This window comes from Ochotona curzoniae, unplaced genomic scaffold (genome assembly GCF_017591425.1).
Source record: "Ochotona curzoniae isolate NIBS_2020 unplaced genomic scaffold, NIBS_Ocur_1.0 scaffold_3890, whole genome shotgun sequence".
Lineage (NCBI taxonomy): Eukaryota > Metazoa > Chordata > Mammalia > Lagomorpha > Ochotonidae > Ochotona > Ochotona curzoniae.
The window spans coordinates 16324038-16343137 of NW_024467115.1; the positions used below are offsets into that span (position 1 = coordinate 16324038).

Below are 19100 nucleotides of genomic sequence, written 5' to 3' on the forward strand. Positions count from 1 at the left end.
TGAGCAGAGGGTGAGGAATCCAGGCATACAACGGCCATGTTCAGGGGCTACCTGTCCTCGGGGGTCTGTCCACAGGGAGCCTGAGAGCAAGCAGCTACTGGAGAGGCCAAGAATCTGACTGCGAGAGTGTATGAAGTACACAACTGAGCTCCTCCCTTATCTTGGGCCTTTGTAGGGACCTGTAAGGGGTGTGGTCACATCACAAAGCAATAGCCCCCCCTCTCCGGTTCCAGGTGATGATGGTGAGCATCATCTGACTCACCAGTGGACAGAAAGGATTCGGGGGGTTGGGGAGGCATGGTGTCCAAGTCATGACCCTGAACTTGCTGCCTAAGACCACTACAGTTGCAGAGCTGGGGAAAGATAGACTGAACCCTGATCTGTTGTGACCCTGTGTAATTCTCATTCACCTTCAGGATGCTGATCACAGATATTAAGGATCCTCCCGGGCCCCAGACTTCTCTGCAGCCAGAAACAAGTTGAAATGATGCCTTTTATACATCGTTCTTCCTTCAGCACTTCCACAATCCAAGTGCTGGTCTTCTGGAGTGGGATGATTCACAAGACATTGGGTGATTCTCTCTCTTTCCAGTTTCAGCAATGAGGCTGGTGTTTCATAGTTTAAAGAATAATAGCATACGTTGTTACAGCACTCTGGCCACTGGCACCATCTTTTCCATGGAAGAAAATGATTTGGGGTTCTCGACAGCCTCAATCCTTACACTAGCAGAGGTGAAAAAGAAAGGGGAAGGGGGACTGAGAGACACCTGGCACAAGCAAAACATACTCAGCCACTAATCCCAGTATTGAAGACATCAACCAGTGGTCTGGACACCTTTTCCATGAATACGCTAGGGTTACTTGACATCCTCACCCTTGACAAGAGTTCCTGGCTACAACTCTTCTACTCTGGCTCCTTGCTAACGTGCCCCTTGAGCAGCTGCAAGCAATGGCTCCAATGGTACCTGTGTTCCAGTCACCTGCATGGGAAGCCCAGATTCAGTCACAGGCTGCAGGCTTCAGCCTGGCCCAGCCCTGGCTACTGTGGGCACGTGGGAATGAGGCAGCAGACGGAAGATCTCTCAGTATGACTCTCTTTCAGAATAAGAGATGGAAAGACAGAGAAGGACAGAGAGATTTGAAAAAAAAAATATTTCTGATTTCTGGGCCCTACCTCAGACCTACAGAATCCCAGCCTTGATGGGGACAGCCAGGGACCATGCGTTGTTCTGTTGGCAGCTAAGGCCCACAAGCCATGTACTGTCCTCAACTTATAAAAAGTCCTTACATTTAAAAAGGTAATTGGGAGAAAGGAGAGAAAAGAGAAAGAAAAAGGCAAGCAACAATATGCAAATGTAGTCTGAAGTCTGCACTCTGATGGGTAATCCAAATCACAACTCATCAACATGCAGTCAAGACAGGAGGAGCCGAGAGCGCATGCCCACCAGAGGCGAAGGAGCCAAGAGCGCATGTGGACCAGAGGCGGAGGAGCCGAGAGTGTCCGTGGACTAGAGGCTACTCCCAAGCCAAGAACACCTGGTGTCTTGAAGCAACCAAGTCCCAGTGCTACCTCTCCTTCATGTCTCCCTCCAGTTGTACGAAAGAAGACCCCCCTTAATCCCAAGGCTAGCTCCTTCCCTCTCCTCTTGTTCATTGGCTTGTTGCTCTTTCCTTTTGAATCTCTTTCATTAACACTGAAAACCAACCCTAGAGACTCTTAATTCCACCCAAGATAGTGATAAACAAAAGCTTGCATACCCTGGCCTTTGTGACAAGAGCTCTGTCACCCTGGTTTATTGGGATATAAAAGTCTGTATGTTCTTAGACAAAGTGCGTCATCCTCAAAGCTTAGATGGCTGCAGTGCAGTTTAATAAAATCATTTCTCCGTTAGAAAAAAAAAATAAAGTGATGAAATGTGCAAAACTGTCACCTAAAAATGTACTTGTAATAAAGTTAAGTAGCATTTTATTATTTTTTTTAAGATTTCATTTTTATTGGAAAGGCAGATATACAGACAGGAGGAGAGACAGAGGAAGATCCTCTGTCTGATGGTTCACTCCCTAAGTGACCACAACGATCAGAGCTAAGCCAATATGAAGCCAGGAGCCCGGAGCCTCTTCCTGGTCTCCCACACAGGTGCAGGGTCCAAAGGCTTTCGGCTGTCTTTGACTGGTTTCCCAGGCCAAGAGCAGGGAGCTGGATGGGAAGTGGGGTTGCAGGGACCAGAACTGTCGCGCATATGGAATCCTGGCATGTTCAAGGTGAGGACTTTAACCGCTAGGCTATATTGCGCAGGGCCTGAGGGAGATGAATTGTGGATAACTTCATAAATGTACATCAGATGGCAGCTATATTACAAAATAGCATAATTCAATGACTGCACTTACTTTCTTTATTGCGATATGCTTGTTCCAAATGTGTTTATTGCCACACACAGAAAGGAAACATGTAAAACCCTATCCCCAAATACCTGGGAAATGAAAACCAAAGCATTATAAGTCCTCAACACAATGCATGGGAAAACAGAGTGCAAGTAGAATAAAGGAAAATTGAATTCAACAGCTTTCCACCCAAGCGGTGAACAACCTCCCTGCATGAGAATCTTGGCACAGAGGGTGTGGCCTCCCGGCCGGCCGAGGAAGCACACGCTCACTGGTGGAAGCAGGCTCGCATTTGGGCATCATTACCGTCAGACTCGCCAGGTCATCCCAAGGTCAGAAGACAAGTCCTGCAGGAGTTCTTTCTAGATATTTGTTCTAGATTCTTTTAAAAAAATTCTTTTTGTTTATTTTTCATGTGGAGAAAGAAGCTCTATAAGAGCATCTGGAAATAAATATTGGCTTTAAAAATACATGAACTTGTAAGTGACTTCTTTGGGGCTTATGAACTGCACTTTGTATTTTGTCCCTCACAAAGAAAGGCACGTTAAAAACCTTACTAGAAACGAACATGTTTCGGATAAAAATCTCAAATATCTAACATTTTTTCAGAAACAGATTTTAAAGCCCTAACATCTTGAAATCTAGCATGCTTTGCCATTGAATAAAATTATGACTCATCTTAGTAAGAACATGCGTTTTTGGTAAGAAAGCGGCTTTCTGAGCTAAGTTTGAACTGTGGAGCTCAGGGGACACTCACAAATGCAGTCAGCAGAAGTCTTCAAACTCCTGAAAGATTAAAGGAAAAATAAATTAGTGTGCACAGAGAATGAAAAAAAAAAATCCCCAATGGTACTAATCTATATGCGGAAGTAAAACTAAAACTCCCCTGAAATCCCCCAAACACCAATCCTTATAAACGCAGCACGTGTGTGCAGCCTGGCCTTCTTCAGCACTCCCTTAGTTCAACGAACAGGAAAGCCTGTGCTGACTTTCAGCTGCTCAAGAGTTCTCACATCTCCTCAAGCACGGACCCCCGACCTCTGTCCTCACACACAGAGCGCTTTCCGAACCACGCATGCAAACGCGGGGTTTCCTGAGCGCTGCCGCGGGCGGGCTGCTGGGGACCCCGTGCGTTCCTTCGCAGGTGCGTACCCCAGAGCGCGCGCGGCGCGGGGGCGCAGGTGTGTGGTGGGCGCCCGGGATGGGTGGGGCCGGGCGTGTGCCTGGACGGGGGGTGGGGAGTTGTGATAGGATGACCGTGACGTTCGGGCTGCAGGATCCTGGAGGAGGGGAGTCTTTCCAAAGCTCCGCGCACAGGGGTAGCAGCAGCCTGCCAAGTGTCCTTTGTCACTTGCAAGTTAAACGACTTATTCTGTATGAAAAAAAAAAAAAAAAAAGGACCCTGGCCAAACACTCTCACAAAACACTTGTTGCCAATCCACTACTCCTCTAGCCCCCGTCAAGCCTAGCACCTCTGAACTCTACCTCAAATCCAATCCCAATTGCAAATGCGGGAATAGCCCCGACCCCGGGTCACCCCCGCGAAGGTAGCTCCAGAGCGCCGCCAGCTCGGGCTCCGGGGCGCTGGAGCACTCCCTGCAGGGGACCACCTCCTTGGCGTCCGCCCGCGGAGGAAGGGAGGCGACGTCCGCGGGACTCGGCGCGGGCCCGGGAGCGGGTTTTGTGCAGCCAGAGGCGCCTCGGCCGCGGCCCCGGGGCGCCCCTCCCCGGCCCGGGCTCTCCGCCCGCGCGCCGCCCGAGGCCTCCCCGCGCGCCAGGCACAGCGCGGCGGCGCGAGCGGCGAAGGGGAGCGGCGGCACGGCCGGCCCCGTGGCCCCGCGGGCTGCAGCCTGGGCGACCGCGGAGGCGGCGGGCAGGGCGCGTGCGCACTGCAGGGGCGCCAGATTTGGCGGGAGGGGGAGTGTCCAAAGCCCTTTGTTTGATGGCATCTCTGTTTACAGAGTTTACACTTTAATATCAACCTGTTTCCTCCTCCTCCTTCTCCGCCTCCTCCTCCTCCTCCTCCTCCTCTTTCTCCTGAGAAACTTCGCCCCGGCCGTGCTGAGTGCCGCTGCGCAGCCGGGGAGGGACGCAGGCAAGGCGGCGGGCAGCGGGAGGCGGCAACCCCGTGCGGTCCCCTCGCGTCTCTTCGGAGGAGCCCGGCTCCCGCCGCGCCATGGCCCGGAGACCCCGGCACAGGTAACGGGGAGCCCCCCGAGGGCGACCAAGGGCGGAGGCGCGCGGGGCGCTTGGCGCCCCAGAGCAGGTGGGAATTGCTTCTTGGCTCCTCTGCGGGGTTGTCAGATCCCGCGCCAACGTAGAGCACCTACTTTGGCTTATGAGCCGCTCTAGGGACTAATGAATCGAAGAGGTTGTGCGGGAAATGGATCAGGACTTTGGGAAGAAAGCACGCGCCACAGTTCCTAGTGCAAGTTGCACGGGGATACGTTTCTCTGGGGGTGGGGGGGGGAGCGGGGATGGGAAAGTAACGAGGTTCCAGCCGGGTGTAGAGCGGTGCCAACCAGCCAGCCCTGGGGAGCCCAGTGGGTGCCCGGCTGGATGCCACGGGTATGAGCCGGGGGTTACAGCCTAATTGCTGGATGCATTGAGATGTATTTGGGGACTTGGAAGTGCAGGGCATATGGCAGATGTGGGAAATGCTGGATCGTTTATAGCTGCAGGTAATTCATTTAAATTTCATTCATTTTTTATGGAGGCCAGGGAAGAGCGTCAGCTGACAAGCGGTTGCAAAGGAGGATTTCGGGCGAGAACTGGGGTCTGTCTGCTCGTTTGCAAACTGTTGAATAATACCTTGGAAGGCTCCAGGCGTTATTCGTGGGGGAGATGTTTATTGCTATGACAAACTCTGCCCGAGCACCCACGCGCCCGCACTGCACATGTCCCCGCGTCGGGCAGAGGAAAACTCAGCACGCTTTGGCCCAGGAGGAAACTATTCTTACGAACTGTCACTTGCTGGCTCCAGTTGCCACCGGCCTCCACTTCCCTGGCTGGACGTGCCAGGGTTCCATAGGAGCCCACTGCTGCTGGGGCTTGCCCCAGGGCAATCGTGGTCACCACGAAACCGACAGCACCCCAAGGCCGCTGCCGCGCAACCGACGCGATGCCAGCGGGCACTTCCCGGGGTTGGCGATCCCTGCGTGGCGCGCACACGTGGACGCGGTCGCCCTGCTCCGGCCACCTGAGGCCCTCGGTACCGAGACTGGGCGGCTCCACGGACTCTATGCGGGTGGGCAGAAATCGGTGGAGGCAAAGCAAACCCACGCCACTCGCTCTTCCTAGCCTCATATTGTTCTTGCTTGCTCACGAGGTGCTGGGAAGTTGCAGCGAGCGTGGGCGTGGGCTCTGCAGGAGCGCCCGGGCCACGCTGGAGGGGTGCAGTGCCCAGGCCTGGCCAGGCACGGTGGGGGTGAGAAATAAGTGACTTTGGGGGCATGGAGATGGGGGGCGGCAGGTGGAGCTATCTCTGGGACTGGGTTTCACCTTTCGCCTTTGGGACTTAGCCAGGCAGCAGCTCCAGCCACCTGCTCGGGCAGGAGGCGGGCGTGGTGGCACTGGATAGGGGCACTGGGAGGAGGCGCCGCGGGGGCCCGGGCTCCTGCCCCAAGGTCCTGGCTGTCCCCCGCGGGGCGGGGCTGCGCTGCAGGTTCCATGCCTCTCCCAGGTAGCCCAGAGGGGAGGCGGCCGGGAGGGGCGGGAGCCTTGAACCTGCCACAGGGGAAGAGAAACCCGGCTGTGGGCTCCGAGCCGTTTCTTGCAGGGCGAGCATCGACTCTGCCGGGATTATTAACCAGGTCAGCGAAATGAGTCTGAACCCCATTTCTAGAATCACGGTGGCGGCCACAAGGCACTTCCTCCCGTCCCCTCCCTCTTCCCAACCCTACTCCCTCCCACCCCCAACACCTCTTTTCTTTTTCGTTTCTTTGCACGGTTTGTTTCCTGGACAGAACGTAGTATTCATAGTTGTAGTCCTGTAACCACACCGGGTCTGGCAGGTGGGGGAGAGGAGTGCCCGCCTGGAGACTCTGAAAGCCCTCTGACTGTTCCCTCGGAGATCTTGTCAGCGCAGATAAGGGAAAAGTTATTTCAGAACCTTAGTAGAAATTAATCATGCTACTGGGGCAACAGAGACCGTGTCAAGCCAGCAACTCGCCTGCGGAGCTCCAAGTGGCCCCCGTGGGCAGCCAGCTGTTGGGGGACTGGGAGCCTGGATTTGCCCTACCGTCCCCCACCCCGGGGGGTGGGGAATGGCTTCAGGCCCGCAGAAGTCACACCCCACGTTCTTCCCCGCCACCTTGGTTTTGCACAGCTCAGCCTCTGTGCTTGGTCGGCCAGAGCCCCCACCCCCACCCCGAAGACGTGTGGAAGCATCATTTCCGAGAGCTGGAAAGTACCTTAGACATAGGACCCCAGCCCTGCTGCATAGGCGAGGAACTGAGGCCGTGAGAGACAGTAGAGGAAGTGATTCGTCCAAGTCACTAGGCAAGGTGGAGGCTGAACTAGAGCCGGCGGGCCCTTGGGCCTTCAGAACCAGGTCCTGAGGGATTCCTGTTTACCCTCCACTGTCCTGGACCGCCCCCTGTGGGCGGCTGCACGTACTGCTTGTGCCTAAGTTGCTAAGCTCAGTTTGGCTTATGGGGTTTCTTCTGATCCAAAGTGAATTTGACTTTAGTCTCTGCCCAGCTCCTGCTTTACAACAATGCGGTGGGATCGCTTTTTGTGTTTGTGTGGTTTATTGTGTTAATGTTAAAGAAAAACTCGTAATTACTATTGGGCACAAGTTGTTCAATGCTTCTTGTTCAAGGCATGAAACAGCAGTAGGCTCCTGTTTCACAGGATTGTCCCTATTATAAAGAAAAAATTATTTCATATTGTAGTTATTGTTTAGTGAGGTATGATAATTTTTTTCTAAGATGGTGCTAGTATTGAAATTTGTTTCGCAATGCAGCCTGGACCATCAGATGTTGCCCGTTAGGCTAGCAGCTATGAAGTCGGAGTTGTGGCTAGGCATTTTGGCTTAACCTGTAGGGCAGCATACATTTGTTAGTTTGGGGACACAAAGCTTCATATAAATATATGTATCCTTTTGAAAAAATAACAAATTACATGATGCTATTACTTTTTTTCAATGCTATCACTTTCTATCATTGCTCTTATTGGTCTCATTCTGATGGAATTGTCAATATTACAAGGAGAATTTTCAGTTAATATTCTAAGATGGTGTAGTTTTTTCCTACCCTAAGAAAAAGTCTAACTAAAGCTAAACTAAGGTGACACCCATCTGCTTAGTGGATGAGTAGTATACACTGAGTGTGGAGTTGCCTCAAAAGTCATCAAAAGTCTTCATTTTAGTCAACGAGGTAAAAGAAAAAGCTCTTCTGGAGACAGTGATGGGTTCTTTTTAAATGCATCGATTTCTTCAGGACGGGGAATCCCTCCGTTTTGAATGAGGCTCGTTTTCAGATATTTTGAACACCATTCAGTCAGAGGCAGAAAAAAAGCAAAAGTGCAAGTGAGGTTCTGACTGTCCGAGGGCCCTCATTGTTCAGCTCGCTACTCTGGAGATGGGGCACTGTAAACAAAAGGCTAGAGATTGGTCAGCCAGGCCCAGAGGTTTGCAAATTGGATATTCGTGTTATTTGCAAGATAGTTTGCTCTCTTTTGGTCTTATCTTGCCTTGTATTAAAAAGCCTTTCTCTTTGATTCTTCCAGTCTTCTCCTCTTTTATTTCGGGATGACTGTAGCTATGTGAGTGGGTGCAATACGTCTCAGATTTTTTTTTTTTCTGTTGCTGGAATGACGGCCCTATTGGAATAACATAATTGAGTTGTTTATGGTGTTGGAAAAATACTATTTAAACGAGGTGGTATGTGCCTAAGATTTTGAGTGTGTACTTATAGAAAGGACACAGGCACTTGTTCCTGTTCTTGTCCTCAGCATTAAGACTTCCTGAAGCCGTCCTTGGTTGGAAGGTTGCCAGATGTGTCACTTGTCACTGGTGGAACAGCGAGAGCAGGTTTAAACATGCAGAGGCATTGGCAAGTGCCAGATCCTTCACTGTATCTGTGGAGACCGACAACAGCAGAAGCAGTTTCTGATGCTAGAGCAACAGAGTGTGGGACACAACACCGTGGGGCGGGTTTTCAGAGTTGTGTCTCTATAACCTTTGCAAAGGTTATTGAGGGGCTCTGGGAGAAGGTCTGTAAGTCAATCACTTATGCCCTCTGGTCTCAGCCCTTTCCTACCCCCTTTCTTATTTCTGCAGCATTTACAGTAGCGACGAGGATGACGAGGAAATTGAAATGTGTGACCATGACTATGATGGGCTGCTTCCCAAGTCTGGAAAACGTCACTTGGGGAAAACTAGGTGGACCAGGGAAGAGGTAACAAATCACCTTATCAAAACATGGGGAGAAGGCGGTGGGTAGCATTGATGGAAAACAAGATTTCCGCTAAGTTACAGATGCTCCTTAGCAGGTGCTTTGGGGACCTGTACTAGCTTCCTGTGAAGCAGGACCCTCCCACCACTCCTCCAGTCGCCCTCTGGATTGTCCATTCTCACTCTTGGTAGTCTTTCGAATGTCCTCCTCCCACTTCATGTCTCCTCTGTGCTTCTGTCTGCCTGCCTACTTCTCCTTTAGTTCCACTAGTTCTTACTGCTTCTGGTTTACCCCTGAAGATGCCACCTCCTTGGTGAAGCCAGGTTGGATGTCTTTGCCTGTGGTCCCATGCTGTTGGTTACAAGTTGGCTTACCATTGCTGTGACCTGTCTGCCTCTCCTTTACACTGCAAGGGCCAAGTGTCTTTCATCTTCCTGTTCCCTGACGCCAAAATTCCTTGACACAAAGTAGACTATCGATCCATGTTCCCTTATTGAATTGCGAAGTCCCAAAACAAAGCAAACAAATGAAAAAAGCAAAACATTTGAAAGTTTTCTTGGTATAATGTTTCCATTTAACATTCTTCATGTATTTCGCAGAGCATCCGGTAATGGATGGAGTTGTATCTGCCTCCCAATTTTCTTGCTTAACAAGATTATCTAAAGCTTGATCTTTTGATCGGATAGGATAGGAAACCTAATTATTAACACATGATAAAAGCACTTTTAATGCTATCAAAACATTTGCAACTAGTTGTAGAGGATTTCTCCTTGGGGTAAATATTACTCTTTTTTCTGATACATTACACTTTACTTTGTTGAAATCAGAATGCTTGCAGGCAGGCCAGCAGGATTCCCTGAGAGTCTCATAGGAACAATATATTTGACCTGTTGAGGGGCACTTGAGTGGTCCTGAGGGATCTGGAAATTGTTTCATTAGCCCTGGTGTCCTAATACCTGTGGCATTGTTGGCCCAGGGACTTGCATTGTGTGTGAATGTTATTTTTGTAGAAACATGAGCAGGAAGACACTTGGGCCACTTGTGAACTGGTAGGACTGTGAACAATATGTGGGCTGGAAGAACCAATTGCTCACCAATTTTCAGTGTCTTTTGTGTGCTAATAGCTTTGGCCATACTAGACTTGCAAACACATTTATATAAAACTGAAATATTTTCCAACACTGCATGTACTTTCAAGTCTCATTAAGAAAGAAGACCTTCCATTTTGCTGTGAAGGAGGTTGAGTGCAATGTCAGCGATGTATTTCTTCCTTAAGATGCTCTCTGTTGCCTTAGTTAGATGTCTCCTGAACTGCACTTTTCTTTTACAAAGTATGAATCTTAGCAGTTACCATATATTAAACGATATACATGAAGCATCATGCTAAATATTTTCAATAATGATATCACGTGATTCCCAAGTAGCCATCTTGATATCAGCATTCCCATTTTATAGATTACAGTAGCACATTCCAGAAAGTTAAGACAACCTGCTCAAACTTCCACAGCTAATCAGATGAGATTGGGTGAGTTTAGGGTGGTATAGCCATAGACTTACACAATTAATTAACAACTGAGTTGAAGTGCAAAGTCTGGCCTGATTCTAAATTATTCAGCGCTCTCCGTCATTGTATTACATTCACAATTGCTCTATTTGGACATTCTTGAGAGGCTTTTTTTTTTGGTAGAGTGGATTATTGGGTTGGTTCCTTTATTGACTGTAATGAACAGAGTTATATAGTAAATGACTGATACCCAAGGATTACCTTTAAATGTCTTAGGATGAAAAACTAAAGAAGCTGGTGGAACAGAATGGAACAGATGACTGGAAAGTTATTGCCAATTATCTCCCGGTAAGTTAGTGATCTTTTTTTATCTTTATAAAATTGAAGTGCTTTCAAAGACTTAAATAAAATATTCTAAGAAAGATTCTTAAGGTGTTACACACAGTATAAGAAGTTGAGAATGAGATGCACCATTTATAATTTTTTTTATTATGCTGCATGTAATTGGAGTTTTAAAATAGATTATTACAGGGTTTTTGACAACAATTGCATCTTACAGTTTTATTAGGAGAGTTTAGCATTTTGATGGAAGGTGTTTAACACTAATATTGCCCCCATGTTGACTTCTTTTAAATTCCCTACTTTCATCAGTAGCCATACTTTGGGCATCCAGGTTTGAAATTTTAGAGCCCCTTTGACTTATTTCTGTCTTCTGTCCCCCACTCCGGGCAGCTGCTAAGCACCCTGTTCTTCCTTGGCAGGCCGTCCCTTCCCTTCCCTTTCCTCTCAGGGTTATGCCTTGGCTAGGTCTCCACCCTCTCTTGCATCTGGGCTATTCCAAGGGCTTCCTAAGCAGCTTCCTACTTCTGGCATCTCACTTTAACATCCGTTGGAGCACGTGTGGCCAGTGGAGCTTTCTGAAATGCAGAGCAATAGCAGTGGGGACTTTGAAACTCACAAATCAACTTCTTCAGCATGATGCTGGGACCCTTCCTTTGCAGCCCCCCTCTTGAAGCTCCAATTCTCTCTGCTATTTCCTCTGCAGGAGCAGCATGGGCTGCATTCATTTCTGCTTTGCCTCTAGGCTTTTGTTCTTGGCCATCCCACTTTCTAGAATGTTCTCCCTTTGCTTCACCAGTTGTAGTTCTATCCACCCTTTAAAGTCCCCTGTTTTTTTAGCTGTCATGTAAGGAAACAACTTTTCCAAAAGAGATCTCCTGTTTTCACAGTATTATTTTCATTGGTCTCTTCTTGCATGTAAATCAAGTCTAACTTTCAGTTAGGGTTAATGGTATATTTGTCTTTTTCTTCTTACAAGATGCCAAGCTTCTCTCGAGTAGCCTATATCTTTTATTCACCTCTATTCCTTCTACAGTACAAATATTTGTGGTCCTAAATTGGAGAATGTGTCTTAGTTTGAACAGGAGGCAACCAATAGTCGTTTAGAGTGGTGGGTTTCCGTAAAAACCTGGCCATATGGAATCCCTAACAATCCCTCTGGCCAAGTAAGTACTTCCGTGTGCAACAGTCTGAGGTGAAAGTAAAGCAACATGGACAAGCACGTGCGTACTATCGTGTTCCTTGAGATCATGTGGCAGGACTGCCCCTCAGGAAGCAAAGCTACTAGTTCCAGACGCAACGTTGATGCAGTTTATGCGTCTTGTTCTCCAACCTCAACAAAAGGAGGGGTGGCTGGGTCCTCCACACATGCCCTGGAGTGCTCTTTGCCATTCTCATTGTATATCGCCTGTGTGTGAGTCAGAGTACAGCAAAGTCGTCTTCAGGTGCTTGTCACATCCTGTCTTCATGACAGCGCGTCCTTTGTTTGTCTAGAATCGAACAGATGTGCAGTGCCAACACCGATGGCAGAAAGTGCTAAATCCTGAGCTCATCAAGGGCCCTTGGACCAAAGAAGAAGACCAGAGAGTAAGTGTCTTCTTCCTTGGTGTGTGAGCCACCATGAACAATATTCCCATAAACTCTTCCTTGAATATTTTCCAGCTGGAAGCAGCAGGTAAAGTATACAAGAGGAAGTAAGGGGGCTCTGTTTCCTTATTTGCAGTGAATGAAAGCAGATTTTTAGAATTTTTCTAAAGATCTTTTATAAGCGTGAAGAATGATGATCCTTACTCCTTACTCATTACCTAACATTAAAACCTAGGTTATTTTTGTGTGTTTATCTGAAGGTGATAGAGCTTGTACAGAAATACGGTCCGAAACGTTGGTCGGTTATTGCCAAGCACTTAAAAGGGAGAATTGGAAAACAATGTAGGGAGAGGTGGCATAACCACTTGAATCCAGAAGTTAAGAAAACCTCCTGGACAGAAGAGGAAGACAGAATTATTTACCAGGCACACAAGAGACTGGGGAACAGATGGGCAGAAATCGCAAAGCTACTGCCTGGACGGTAATAACATGTCGAAAAATCTATTGATTGGGAAGAATGAGGGAGTGGGTATTGCACATTCCTGTCTTACATGTATGCTGAATCAGTTACATTCTGTTACTGTGTCTCCTTAGATCAACCAGATGCATAACTTTTAGGACTGGAAGAGACCTTAAGATTGTTACCTGTTTCAGGTCTTCTGGGATCTGCCCCACACTCAGCCCTGGGTCAAGTCATTGAGGTTGGCTTAGCCTCAGTGTCCCCTATTTGCACAATGAATAATAATCTAATTAAAATTCAAGTGAAATGAATGTCGGAGTACTTTGTAAACCACGAAGCCACAAGCACATCGTTTGTCTCCTGTCTGGCTTCTACCAGCTGGACACGTGGTCGGCCACCATTTTGGGAACTCAGCTACTGTTTTCCTAAAACCTGTGTTCATTTCATTATACGGTGTGGCTTACTTTTTGTCCCCCTTTTGCGTAGAGAAGTGATATATTTCTGGAATTGTCATACCGATTCCAGGTTTTTAAATAATGTTGTATAGGGTTTTCTTTTTAACGAGCAAGGCAAATGGGAGATAGCCATGGAATCTGTGTCCCCGTTTGTCTACTTAAGCAGCATATAAATGATTTCCCATATGGATGATATTTTCTTGTTTTTTTACTTCAAAGCTTCCATTAAAAATAGTGTAAAAATATCAATGAGATTTCTGTTCTTCAGCTTTTTAATCCAAAAATGAAGATGATTGCAAAGACAGTTTATGTTGTGCTTTCTTGTGATATCTGAGGCATTTTGTCCCCATGGTTCCGTGGACAGCCTAGAAAGTTTGAGAGGTTGGCTAAAGGGAACCTTTTCTCCCTTACGGTCTCAGAGGATATTTGTTGATTCTCCTTAAAAATTAAAGGGGTGATTGAACTTCCTCTTTCTGTGGCATGCATTCCCCCACCCCCATGGAAATAGTAAAAAGGAGGCTAACCAACGGTTTTTTTTTTTTTTAATTGAGAAACTTTTCCTGAGAATGGAAGACTTTAGTAAAAATACTTTGCAGTTTTGAAAATATGTTGGGGGTTGGCGTCTTTCCCTTGGGGATCCCGTTTTCCATTCTCCCCTCTCTCTGATTGTAAAGAACATTTACAGAGGTTTTCATTCGACATTTTTATATCCAGAATTTCTCACGAGTGCGTTGAAAGCCGAAGTGTGAACACTGAGGCAGCGGTGTCGCCCATTCACCAGGCTTTTCCAGGTCCCCATGGTGGGGCGTAGATGCACCGAGGCCGGAGAGGAGTTTGCTAGGATAGCTGGAGCTTTAAACACAAGGTCAGAAGAAACACTCTTAGAAAGCTACACACTTCCCAGATAATGTACGTAACAGATTTCTGTAGATTTTAAACAAGTCAACAAGGAAAGTGTGGGAGGTAGAAAAGAGTAAGACAACGGAGAAGGGAAAAGAACTGTTAGTAGACCCAAAGGAAAGATCTCTGTTAGAAACAGTTTTCTGTCAGTTCACTGTAAGCTGAAGTTAAGGGTTTTTTTTTTTGTTGTTTGTACAAGTTGGATGTGATGTATTTCTGTGCAGAACTGATAACGCTATCAAGAACCACTGGAATTCTACAATGCGTCGGAAGGTCGAACAGGAAGGTTATCTGCAAGAGTCTTCCAAAGCCAGCCAGCCAACAGTGGCCACGAATTTCCAGAAGAGCAGTCACTTGATGGGCTTTGCTCACACTCCACCTTCCGCACAACTCCCTGCAGCGGGCCAGCCCTCGGTGAACAGCGACTATTCCTATTACCACATTTCTGAAGCACAAAACGTAAGCTACTCCCGAGAACTGAATGAGAGCAAGCTGGGTATTTCCGCGCCAGGTGATAATAACACCTGGTGCTTGTACACTTCTCGGGGAGCTTTCATGAATATGATCATGATTGCCCTTCACTTTCACCCTTTGAAGTGAGTGGGAGTAGGTGTTGTTATCCCTGACTGATGTGTCTAGAGAAGGGCAAGGTCACGGGTTTGTCCACGGTTACACAGGGAAGTACCATTGAGTAGAAAGCAAATTGTCCAATTCTGACTTGCTGCCTCCAATCTGACTGGAAGTTAGCTTTGGGGTGTCAAATTGCTTCAAGTTGTACTACAGAAGAAGGGGCAGGGAATAGAGAGACAATTTGGCACGCACTATCTTTGTTCAAACATGAAAAGTAAACTTAATATTCTACTTAAAGGAGAGATGATTTGGACGCTGAAATTCAGTGGCTAGCTCCAAGTTCATTTCCAGCTTTGACCTGGCAGAAATGTCTTCATTGATTCATTCAGTTGTTCACTTTCTTACTCTGAGTTGGGAACAGAACTCTGTGCTGTTGATGCTCTGCGCGAATTCTCAGTGCTTTCTTCTCTCGTTTCTAGATAGTCCTATTTAGAGAAAAACAATTCATAATGAGAAGAAAAGCCAAATAAAGGAAAAAGTATCCAGCAATGTTAATCTTAGAATTAGCAGTATGAATGATGAACCTTATCCAAGAACACAGATCAGATGAAAATCCTATGCAAAATGTATTCATAAACAGTTTTTACTCCTCTGTACCCGTTTCAAGCATTTGACTACAAGCTTTCCAGAAATGTCTCAGGTGAATTAATTCTCAGAAGAAGTTCCATGCTTCTTATTAAACCGCAGTTATTCCAAGTAACAAACTTTATTTACGAACTTCCAGTGCCATCAGTTTTTTCCAGTGCAACTTGTTGCATACATTCTCGACCGTGTTTTACAGTGTTGTGGTGTATTATTCTCCAATCAAGGGATCCTTTCTCCAGGGTTGCTGAGCATTGTGAATGTCCAGCATGACTTTGCTGTAACTGTGTAGCTGTTTATAAAGACCTGGCAAAGTTTTTTTTTTTCTTAATTGTTACATGAATTTTTCAAAGTCCTTTTTCCCCCCAGTCCCAGAATACCCCCATTCGCCCCTCCCTGCCTTGCCCTACCCCTGGAAGCACATGCAAGCAGGAATGACCCACCCTGTGTTCCGCCTGTTCTTTCTAGGTGCCCAGTCCTGTTCCGTATCCTGTAGCGTTACATGTAAATATAGTCAATGTCCCCCAGCCAGCCGCTGCAGCCATTCAGGTAAGAGCATCTCCCAGAGAAACTCAGAAGTCCCTCAGGGCTTCACTCTTCAAAGATATCTGCTTCCTTCTGCCTGTACACTTGCACTTGCTCAACTGCAATAGAGAAAAGCTGTGAGGGTGTGCCTCTGACTAATGGTTGGGCTGCCCATTGGAATGCATGCATCCTACGTCATAGTGCTTGGGTTTGATACCCAGCCCATGGACAGGTTCTGGCTTCTGGCCGGTGTGGAACGTGGGAAGCTACAGTGATAATTCAACTCATTGAGTTTCTGCCAACATTGAAAGTGCATCACTGGGCTCCCAGCTCTCAGTACAGGCCCAGCCCAGTCCCAGTTGTTGTAGGTGTCAGGAGAGTGGAGCAGCAGTTAGGATTGTGCGCTCTATGTGTGTGTGTGTGTGTGTGTCCGTCCCCCAAGATATACATTTTAAAAAAGAAGGAAGGAAAATGGAGTAGTGGAGAAGAAGGCAGAGTTCTGGCCAGCAAACTACCAGACTTAGCTTCTAGAATGAGTTTACTTGAAAGTTTCTGATTCTTTGATAGCGTAACTTCAACAACTCAAAGTCAGTATCTAGTCCACCCTCATATTTCCTGTCTCTTCCCGAAGTCTGAAATAAGGAAGCATTAAGATGTCTTAGTGATGGAACATGCTTGGCATTGGATTCACACTGAGGGCCATGGGTGCTTGGTGACAACTGACCATACAATCAGACTTTTGTCCTTTTCCCCTCAACCTGTACTTTCAGAGACACTATAACGATGAAGACCCCGAGAAAGAGAAGCGAATAAAGGAATTGGAGTTGCTCCTCATGTCAACTGAGAATGAGCTCAAAGGACAGCAGGCGCTACCGGTGAGTGTCACCCTGAGCTCGGAGGGACGGATAGCATCTTCGCACCCCAGTGCTCCTCTGTCTCCTCCTTCTACTCTAGTAAATCCTGTCCTGCCCAAGGTGCTGCCCATTCCTTTCTAGTGTTTACACTGTAGAAGTTGCTGGAACGGGGAGAGGCTCAGCATAGTGGCACGGTGGCCACCACCTGCAGTGCTAGCAGTGCCCTTCAGAGCACAGGCCCTCTGATCCAGCCCCCTGCTGATGTACCTGGGAAAGCAATGGGGGAGGATGGCCTGAGAATTTAGGTTTATTTGGCAGAACCAGATGGAGTGCCTGACTCCTGACTTAAGGCCAAGACCAGCCCTGGCCATTGTGACCATTTAAGGAGTGAAGTCAGCAGATGGAAAATCTTTTATTTTCTGCCACCGTCTTTCAAATAAATACATAAATCATTTAAAAAGAAAATATAAGAATAAAATACATTTGGCATTAGAACATATATTGACCAAACTGCAAATAGTACTTTATTTTCCCCCTCTAATTGCAATAGAAACACAATATTCACTTGCGATTGTCATTATCATTAAATTTTTCCAGGCATTTCCAAGGCTAGCAAAGATAAAAGGAATGAAAATCTGCATTCTCAAGAAGTCTCTGTAACTCTGTGGGGGCGGATGCGGTTGTTTTTCTTTATTATTGCCTTAACCTATATTTTTACATATTATCATTTCAGACATGAGTTGATACATGCTCGGCACCTACCTGTAAAAAAGGTGTCTGTAAAATCCTGACAGTCGTGAATTTAGCTTCTCTCTTGTTCGAATGCATGAAAGCTCTGTGAGTGCCTGGCCAAGTTCTGGCATCCTTTCCAACTGCCTGGGAAGCAGCCTGAGAAAGCCCCTCATAGTTTGAAATCTACAGGAGAGAACTAAGGAAAATTGTGGAAAATGGCATTCAAAGATCACGTTTTGTTTTTGTTTTTGGTGCCCTTGATCTCAATTTTTTAAATCCATAGGTACAAAAGGTCTTCCAAATATTCATAGAAAAATACATATTATGGAGAAGCTATGCCTCCATTTTGAAAATGTGGGGGCCTCAAAATGAGCTTATCTTTTAAATTCCATTTTTTCTTTACATTTTAAAAAAAGATTTATTTATTTTCAGTGGAAAGTCAGATGTACAGAGAGGAGGAATGACAGAGAAGATGGTCTTCCATCTGCAAATTCACTCCCCAAGTGGCCACAATGGCTGGGCATGAGTTGATCCGAAGCCAGGAGCCTGGAGCCTCCTCTGGGGATTCCACACGGGTGCAGGGTTCCAAGCCCTTGGGCTGTCCTCGACTGCCTTCCCAGGCCACAAGAAGGGAGCTGGATAAGAATCTGGGCCACTGGGATTAGAACAGGGGCCCGAATGGGATCCTGGCACATGCAAGGCGAAAACTTTAGCCATTAGGCTACTGTGCTGGTCAACCACTTTTTCACTTTGGTGTTTTGCAATTTGTCCTGTTGCATGCTCATGCCCTGTGGAGATTTCTGTTAATGCCCATCTGCTTTCCTAACCTTGTTGATTTGTTAGCACTGTACTGCATCGGTACCACCTGTAGCATCAGGAAGAGTTGTGTACAGATCAAAGCAGCTCTGGAATCCTCAGGCCCTTTGTATTTTAGAATGCAAATAGAGCAAGTCTTCACTCTGAGCCATCATTTCTTGACCTCTTTCGATGACATTGAACAGACATCCAGGCAGGCAGGATGAGAACTGTACTTCATAATATAGTTCCATGATATGAAAATTTCAGCAAAAATGATGACAAGACAGGCATGGAGGTGTGACCTGTGGCACTATTAGAAAGCAGGCTCTTGCCTTGATAAAAAGGAAACATCTTGACAACTGTTTCGGAGGCATAAGTTTTGGATGGTGCAACTCCTTTTATCTTTCCTGCAACAGCATCTGATACCTTGTGCAACATCATTGCTAAGTTCCTTCTCTCTTTCTGCTCCCCATTCTTTCTTATTTCCACACTCCCCTTTCCTCAGACACAGAACCACACGTGCAGCTACGCTGGGTGGCACAGCACCTCCATTGCCGACCACAGCAGACCCCACGGGGACAGTGCACCTGTTTCCTGTTTGGGAGAACACCACTCTACTCCTTCGCTGCCAGTGGATCCCAGCTCCCTACCTGAAGAAAGCGCCTCGCCAGCGAGGTGCATGATCGTCCACCAGGGCACCATTCTGGACAATGTTAAGAACCTCTTAGAATTTGCAGAAACACTCCAGTTCATAGATTCTGTAAGTAGAGCGGTTCAAGCAAGTTACTATTTCTGGAAGGGGAATTAGGGGAAAAAAAAAAAACCTGTTTCTGAGCTCACCACCATTTTCTGTAGCAAATACAAGTATGTTGGCAGCACAGGTGCATGTAAAAGTACAAGGATGATTTTGTCCCAGTGAATCTGTTTTTGTTTGTTTGTTTGTTTTTCAGTGAT

At 47.0% G+C, this 19100-nt stretch overlaps 1 protein-coding gene across 8 annotated transcripts in view; it reads left to right on the forward strand.

Annotated features, from left to right (window-relative positions):
* The first annotated feature begins 4374 nt into the window (after positions 1-4374).
* MYB (MYB proto-oncogene, transcription factor) overlaps positions 4375-19100 on the forward strand; it is a 33763-nt gene continuing 19037 nt past the window's right edge. For 2 of the 8 annotated variants that reach the window (XM_040965342.1, XM_040965345.1), the window contains exons 1-9: positions 4459-4581; positions 8666-8783; positions 10561-10632; positions 12118-12210; positions 12471-12691; positions 14250-14484; positions 15706-15786; positions 16533-16637; positions 18652-18906. In XM_040965342.1, the coding sequence (XP_040821276.1) occupies positions 4559-4581; positions 8666-8783; positions 10561-10632; positions 12118-12210; positions 12471-12691; positions 14250-14484; positions 15706-15786; positions 16533-16637; positions 18652-18906 (1203 nt within the window). In that variant the 5' untranslated portion in view covers positions 4459-4558. Of the gene's footprint in view, positions 4582-8665; positions 8784-10560; positions 10633-12117; positions 12211-12470; positions 12692-14249; positions 14485-15705; positions 15787-16532; positions 16638-18651; positions 18907-19100 lie in introns of all 8 variants that reach the window. The other 6 variants (XM_040965340.1, XM_040965343.1, XM_040965339.1 and 3 more) reach the window with 5 other exon arrangements.